Source organism: Benincasa hispida, chromosome 8 (genome assembly GCF_027475165.1).
Source record: "Benincasa hispida cultivar pf3 chromosome 8, pf3_genome.v1.1, whole genome shotgun sequence".
NCBI classification, from domain to species: domain Eukaryota; kingdom Viridiplantae; phylum Streptophyta; class Magnoliopsida; order Cucurbitales; family Cucurbitaceae; genus Benincasa; species Benincasa hispida.
Window position 1 is genome coordinate 20730260 of NC_143485.1, and position 8425 is coordinate 20738684.

Here is an 8425-nt window from a genome sequence, read left to right on the forward strand (position 1 = left end):
AAATTAAGTAAAACAGCTATAAATCACTAGTTTGGAATTTAAACTAGCATTTGCCCTAATTTACATAGTTTAAATTTTGATCCAAACCGGTCCAGTGTACTTTCAATTTTGTCTTCTAATATTTTAAAAGTTTCGGTTAGAATTGAAATTATTTGTGTACCGTTTTTAAATTTTTAGAACAGAAAAGAGGAAAATTGAATTTTGTATAAAATAGCCTAGAAATAAAAAGAAAATTTATTGCCTTGTTTGAACATGTTTTTCTTATTTTGTTTTTCTGTTTTTAAAAATTAAGTTGGTTTACAAATATTTGTTTAGTTTTTCACTTGAAGAACTCTTCAAAATCTTAGCAAAAGAGAAAAAGTCTTTAAACGTAGAGTCGTAGACAGTAGTAGATTACAAAGAAAACTAATGTAAAGAATTATAATTTTTTAAAAGATCAAAAGGTAAAATAATAGTAATAATAAGGAGAATTTTACACGAAAAGTCCTTTGTATATTATATATTTTATAAATGATAAAATATCTGCTAAAAGCTCTTAACAGATATTTTAGACCGATTTAACTTTTTCACTATTATTTCAAAGTTTTTGAGATATTTAATTTTTTTCTTTTTATTAACATCATTTTCAAATTTAAACTTTGTTTTTGTTATTTATATTAATTTCGATTAATATTCATTTAATGCAGGATTTTCAAATTAACATTTCCTCCATTCTGGAATAATTTGTTTATTTGCTTCTATATGCCTAGTTAAAAATCAATCACTTCTCTATTAAGATCTCATGTATATGTCAAACATACTAATAGTATATTGTAAAATGTTGTACATTGCAAATATCATGATTCAGTTTTTAGTATGGTTACAAATATACTAAAAAAATATAAATATACGTAGCATATATTGTACGAATTGGCTTATTCATGCACTTATCAAATATATTGAGTCTATTATTCAAATATATATCTAATCTATTGTGTTGTGCATATCAAATATACCTTGTTCTCTTTTTTAAGAAACGTTCTTACTTAGGCAAAACAACTATCGGTTTGAGAAGTTCATAGCCATGAGAAACTTCCCTTACATGCATCTTTTCATATTATTATATATTTAAAAAAAAAATTGAATGACAAGTCTAAAAAAAAAGTAAATTGGACTAGACTATTATTGATAATCTAATAATTAAGTTCACGTTAAAAATTGAAAAGTTTAGATGAGTGTGTAATTTGACCTAAAATAGGTTTTATGGGTAGAAAGCCCAATAATAAACCATTAACTGGCTTTCTATTGAATCCAACATAACATCTTCATAAGGCATGGGGAGTGTACTAGGCAGCAGTGCCACATTGTTTAGGAGAAATAGTTCATGATTGGCATAAAACAAAAACTAATACAACATATTCTCTTTTGGAGAAAGATCAGAAGTATCTACACAAAATCAAACTAATCTGGTAGTGGCAATGTGAACAATGAGTAAAAAATGGAGTATTGAAATCATAGCTCTCATACCTCAAACTTTCATGGTGCATCGTGCCTTTAATCACGAAACGGCGTCAAGTCGATATTAAAACGCTGTTTTCCCTTGCTCACTCGCTGAGGAAAGAAAAAGGATCCTGGTTAATTTTCATACTTTATGACATGATAAACATGTATGAGAAAATTGGTATATGTTTGTGGCTATTACGTCACTAAATGGTAACCGATAGCAACAAGCATTAATACACAGACTAAGATGATGGTAAAGAAGACGATAATGTGTCCTATTCGGTTAAGTTCAGTTCAATCTAAGGTCATGTCTCACCAGAAATGGCTCAGCAAAAATATTCAAGAAATCTAAATGAACTTACTGCAATTGCCACAAGCTCTTCCAGCAATTCCTCCAAATGACGCAAAGGCTGATTGAAAAGGGAATATTCATTGAAAGGTTCAGCCAAAAATCACTTAAAGGATCTCATTTTACAAATGAAACTCACGGCCCATTTAAGTAAAACTCACCCACTGTGTTGGACCATCAACTGGAGCGTTCAGAGGGTCATCATGCACCTTCAAACCATAAGGAAACTCTTGAGACAGAAAATTACTCATACAAAAATCCACAACTTCAAAGCAAAATTACAACACAATGAAGGCTTAAATCCTTTTTTTTTCCTCTCAAATTTTCACAATTATTTCATTTGTCATCCAATAAATTTCATCTATTGCGGATTCAAACACGTATCCTTACATTTAGTGATCAAAATGAAAGATGTGTTCATTTAAGATTTCTATTAAATAATTTTTTAAGAATTGCTGGCCAAGAACAAGTTGGTTTTTTATGTGAGGTACTGCCGTTCCAGGACTAAAACTAATATTCGAGGCCTCATTTTTAGTTTTCTATTTTTGAATTTATGCTTGTTTCTCTCAGATTTTAAATTATGGTTTTCACCTTTCTTCGAGGAACACTTGAATTCCTAGTTAAATTCTAAAAAATATAACAAGTTGAAAACTACATTTTTTTTAAGTAGAAAGTGATAACAAAACATAGAAAACTTATAAAACTTATAGGTAAAAATAGTGTTTATAAGTTTAATTTTCAAAATAAAAAACTTAAAGAAAACGAATTGAAAGTTCAAAGACCCAAATGGAAAAAACACGAAAGTTTGAAAGAGAGCTATGATGTAAATTGCAAACTAATAACAAAGACAACATATATAAACTAGTTGGCACAAGGAACTATGCTCCAGAAAGTTCTTTTAAACCAAAATAAGTAAATTCCAGGAGTAGAATGCATCAGGTAATTCGAGAAATTACCTTCAATTATTGTCTACCCAATTTCTTTTTAACTACCATTTTCTTAAATCTCTTTTGTTTTTCCCAGTGGATAATTGGATATGTGGCTGATCTGAAACTTGACTAGTATCAGAAAAATTTGAATACCTCCATGAATATCCCATCTACTCCAACAGCCACTGCTGTCCTCGCAATGCATGGTATTAATTCACGTAGGCCACCACTAGCAACACCTCCATCGCCCAACTTCAAAGACATAAAAACACTTACATTTAGCCTTCTAAATTCAAAGATCCACTGAAAAATGTTATCAGGAGATTTCAAGTAACAAACAACATAGAAAACAAGTTAACGTGTTCCACATCTCATTTTGTTCTATGCACTTATGAAACTAATTGACATAGATTTCAAACCTACGATAAATTTTATCATTGCAATCTTAATAGAGTTCACGTCCAACTGTCCAGTTCATAAAACATGAATACAATATTATACTATACGTACCTGTCTCCCGGCAGGTTGTTGCAATGAATGCGTAATGTCGGCAACCTGAATTGAAAGCATTTATCAGATTACTTTGGCCTGGATTAGAATGAAGCATGTGATTACTTCATCTAATTGTAAAACAGAATGGATTATGGAGGAAAAGGGTGAATGATCAAAATACAAGAGCTTCACATCAATTGAAACCCTCCTCCCTCTCTCCCAGCAGCCCAGATTGTATACATAATAAATTGGAATATAACTTTCTTTTTTAAAATGGAGACGTCTTGTCGTGCTCCAGAAGAACAAAGTCTTGAATGTGTCAAGTGCTATTCTTTTGCAAAACCCAATGTAGAGAAGCAAAAGTTGCAGGGTCAAACAACTTACAACAGGGCAGTTTGCCTCTCTCATCCACTCCAGGTTCCGAGGATCAACAATTAGATCATCTACAAACCAAATCATACATATTATAAGACAAACAAAATGGGACGAGAAACAAGTTAACACTCAACAATGAGGAATAAGTCAAAACTCGGGAAACCGAAGCCAGAGTTTGACTAAATGAATAACTGGAGGAAACAAATTACTTGCATCAGAAGACAGATAAAGTTGTATTCTGTTAAACTACACATTGGGTTGGTCACATAAAAGGAGAAATTAAACTACAAATGCCTGCACTAGAGGATGACGTTATGAGAACCTACTAAGATCTTTTATTATTATTATTATTATTATTATTGATATTTGAAAAGCTACCAGGAGACAAACTCGTATAATGAACCTAGCAAGGTGATACCCCAGTGCAATCTATATACAGATATTAAGAAATTTCATAACAAGAAAGCTCCCACCCCCACCCACCCAAAAATTAAACAAAGCATTACTGCCTACCCTACTTCAAAAAAAATAATAAATAAATAAATCTAATCATACATAATTTCATGGATCGAATGATTTTGAAAAGCCTTGGAAAGACCAAACCAAGAAGCCATGTGAAGCTGGATAAGTCAAAAATTTTCTTCCCAAGAAGATTCTTTATTATCAAAGATCCTCTTATTCTTTTCATACCATATTCCTCAAATAGAAGACGTGACAAATTAGTTAGGGGGTGTGTGCATAAGCACTTGCTACAGAAATTAATCAATCAATCGATACAAATTAAGAAAAATTTAATGTTTGATAAAAACTCCAAATGGTAATCTTTCAATTGAGAAAATTGGTTTTCTAAAAAAAAAATTAGAAGTTCCAGATGAACCAAGTTACCCAATCTCTTGTTTGATACAAATTAAGAAAATTTCAAGTATATAGGCAATAATTTGAAGCAAATGCAAATACAAGCTTCGCTTCAACCAAACAACCACAACAAACGATGTTAAACAGAAACCTCAGGGAGAAAACGCAGTAACTTACTATATCCAAACATAGTTCCTCTCTCACAAACCATCACATTTGAATTTCCAGCCATTCTAATCTTTTTAGCAGAATTTGTCATTACCTGAAGAAAAGGGTATTTGGAAAATGAAAAACGACACTACATACTAGTGACAAATATACATTTTTAAAAATTACATGAAAAAACTAAGAAAACATTCTAATTTTTCAAGTTATCAGAATTCACTCACAGAAGGAGCACAAAACTGGCCTTTCTTAATATTTATAATTCTCCCAGTCTCGGCTGCTGCAACTAGAAGATCAGTCTGTTATGGTATGAGGTCAAAAGTGAGATTAGTAATTAAGACTCTAACTTCAGATAAGCTTAACTCATGGACATATTGGTTCCATCAACAAACATTAAATTACCTGTCGACACAAAAATGCAGGAATCTGAATAATATCTGCAACTTTGCCAACTGGTTCACACTGTAAAAGATGATACATTACAAATTGCACTCTGAAAGACTTAAAAGTTCCATATTCACGCTCTAATTCTTAGTTCATACTTACAACAGAAGTTCAATTTCTACTTGCAGAAATGGCAGTAACTTGAAGGGACATCAATCGGAAAATTATGTGTAAGAATTCAGATCTTAGACTGTTCCAGACATGGTTGGATCTAACAAGACATTTTTTAGACTTAAAACAAATGACCACACAAACATAGTGTATTTATGTGTCTGAAGTAAACAACACAAAATACCTGTACGGTTTCGTGCACATCAGTCACTATGGGTATATCATATGCTACTTTAACCTTTTCAAGTATCTGCAACGATGGAGAAAACAAAAGATTTTGTAAATACCCAAATTATCTTGATAAGTTGCACAAATTTTGGAATCAAAAGAAACAATACAATAAACTCAAGGAATAAACAAAACGCCACATCAAACACACGAGTATTAGATGTAACTTTGAGACAGCATAAAAGATATCTGACGATTTTGTGAAACACTAACAAATAAGTATATGAATTACTATCTTCAATTTGAATTACTCCCCTTTTCCTCCAGTTATAATTTAAACCCCAACAACCCATCCACCCCCACTGAGGAGAAAATGAGATGTATAAGAATTGGCAAATGCTAACAATGGAGCCTCCTTTGGTGCAATGCCTGGAACATACCATATTGGTTCAATACACAAAAAGTGACAATAACTTAAATCAACAATCAAATGAAATCTGTCAATGGGAGAGCAGCTTGCTATGAATTTAAATTGCCACTCATTATTATTTATTTCCTACGCTATAATTGTACCAGACGTCCTTTCTATATGAGGTTTTACTTTAATTATATTAAAATCACAGAGAAATTAAAAAATAGTTGCACAAAAATAATCATCAGACACATATGGTGTTCTTGAAAGGTGTAACTATGCCTATGCATGGCCGTGCAATTCAAACAAGTAAACCATTAGAAACCTTCAAGCCTTCAACCAGGCCTGGACCACGAAAGGATTTTGCAGATGTACGGTTAGCTTTATCAAAGCTGGACTTGAAAACCAGTGGCAAACCAAACCTGCAAGATAACATAAAAAATCTTTACTAAAGAGAAAAAAGAGAACCAAACTATGAGGGAAAATCAGGAATAACATGAAATTATTGGCTCTATAAACTTACCTTCTGCATCAATGATCAAACTACTTGAAATCTAGTATTTTCTCGCATCACTTAATGACTTAATGTCATATAGAGGAGTATTTACAATTTTTTGCATAGCCTTATTCAGCAATTTGGAATAAAGGACCTAAGACCCAAGGAACCTGAATACATACTTCGATGATATATTCTTGATGTGCTTGGCCATCCTAAATATATGCTCCTCCGATTCAATCACATTTGGACCAGCCAATAGGAAAAAGGGCTCAGCAGCCTGTCCAAATTAGTACAATCATCATGTAAAGTGCATATAGATGATCAATGGCTGATGTACAGAACAAATGATCAAGGAATTAAAAAAGAAAAAGAAAATGTTTCAAACCCGAAGCTGGTTGAAAAGCAGCGAAGCGTCCATGGCGTTTACTTATGTGCAATTAAAGACCGCAGACAATTACTTCTAACCAATTCAACAGAAACAGGAGGTCTGGAACTGAAATAAATGCCGGTGAACTTTAGACATTGCAAAAGTGAAGTTAAGGGCACATCGAATGGCAAAATGAGAGAGAAATCGCAAACACACACAGACAAAATAAGAGGCAGATTCAGTATGCATCAGAACTTCATGCTAATCCAATAGTTCTTCAACTTTTCAATCACGATTTTCAATTTTGAACATTATGTATGGTAAAATCAGATGATAACCGATGAAAGCAAAAGAAGAAAGGAAGAAGAATAGCACACACTTGTTTACTGGAGAAAGAGCATTATTCTTTCATGATCTGAATACAAGAGAGACTGTTCGTATAAATATATCACTTGGACCCTTAGGACAAGGCTAAATTACAAAACTACCCTTAGGACTAAAACTCTTATTTTCAACACTCCCTTCAAGTTGAGATATAGATATTAATAATACTAACTTGCTCACACAAAAATCAAAACTGTGTCTGAGTAACCCTTTTGTGAGAACATTTGTGACTTGCTGACTGGAAGGAATGTATGGAATGTAGATGTTGCCACTGTCCAGTCTTTCCTTGATGAAGTGTCTATCAATTTCCACGTGTTTTGTCCTGTCATGTTGAACAGGGTTATTTGCTGTGTTTATTGCTGCTTTATTGTCACAAAAGAGTTTCATCGGAAGATCACTGTCTTGATAGAGATCCGACAGGACTTTCTTCAACCAGATTTCTTCACATATCCCTAGACTCATGGCCTTGTACTCAGCTTCAACGCTGCTCTTGGTAACCACTCCTTGTTTCTTACTCCTCCAAGTAATAAGATTACCCCAGACAAAAGTTCAGTACCCAGACATTAATTTTCTGTCAACAACAAAACCTGCCCAATCAGAACCGGTGTAAGCTTCAATGCATCGTTTGTCAGACTTTCTAAACATCAAACCCTTACCAGGAGCGATTTTCAAATATCTCAAGATGTGTTCCTCATCATTCATGTGTTCTTTGTAAGGAGCTTGCATGAATTGACTAACTACACTGACTGCATAGGATATGTTAGGTCTAGTATGGGATAAGTAAATTAATTTTCCATCGAGACGTTGATATCTTTCTTTATTGATCGGAACTCTATTATCCACATCACTAAGTTTAGCATTAAATTCCACAAGAGTGTTAACGGGCTTACATCTAGTCATACTTGTCTCTTTGAGTAAGTCGAGCATGTATTTTAGTTAAGAAATTAAAATACCCTCTTTTGACCGAGCTATTTCTATTCCAAGAAAATACCTCAATTTCCCAAGGCCTTTAGTCTCGAACTCCTCGGTCATTTTCTTTTTTAGCTTGATAATTTCAGTGACATCATCACCAAACAGGACAATGTCATCCACATAAACAATGAGAACTGCAATCTTCCCTGATACTGACCTTTTTGTGAACAGAGTGTGATCTGATGCCCTTGATTGTACCCTTGGGACTTCACGAAGGTAGTGAGAATTTTTCAAACCAAGCTCTCGGAGATTGTTTCAACCTATATAGAGACTTCCTTAGTCTATAGACTCAGTGATTAAAGTGACTTTCAAAACCCGGGGAGGACTCATGTAGACTTCTTCTTCTAACTCACCATTCAGAATCACATTTTTTACATCAAGCTGATGGAGGGGCTAGTCTTTGTTCACAACCACTGACAAA

General features: G+C 33.2%; 1 protein-coding gene across 2 annotated transcripts; it reads right to left on the reverse strand.

Annotated features, from left to right (window-relative positions):
* Positions 1-1262: 1262 nt before the first annotated feature.
* LOC120082548 (2-dehydro-3-deoxyphosphooctonate aldolase) lies at positions 1263-7164 on the reverse strand. 2 transcript variants are annotated; one of them, XM_039037765.2, is made up of 14 exons: positions 7028-7164; positions 6667-6774; positions 6461-6558; positions 6108-6204; positions 5387-5452; positions 5050-5109; positions 4872-4946; positions 4660-4744; positions 3637-3695; positions 3271-3315; positions 2914-3012; positions 1993-2040; positions 1845-1892; positions 1263-1590 (listed from the first exon to the last, which is right to left on the reverse strand). In XM_039037765.2, the coding sequence occupies exons 2-14, from the start codon at positions 6697-6699 to the stop codon at positions 1534-1536; spliced, it is 870 nt and encodes a 289-aa protein (XP_038893693.1). In that variant the 5' UTR covers positions 6700-6774; positions 7028-7164; the 3' UTR covers positions 1263-1533. The 2 variants fall into 2 exon arrangements, with proteins under 2 accessions (XP_038893693.1, XP_090172453.1); XM_090316327.1 differs by having other exon boundaries at positions 6867-7065.
* Between the last annotated feature and the right edge of the window lie 1261 nt (positions 7165-8425).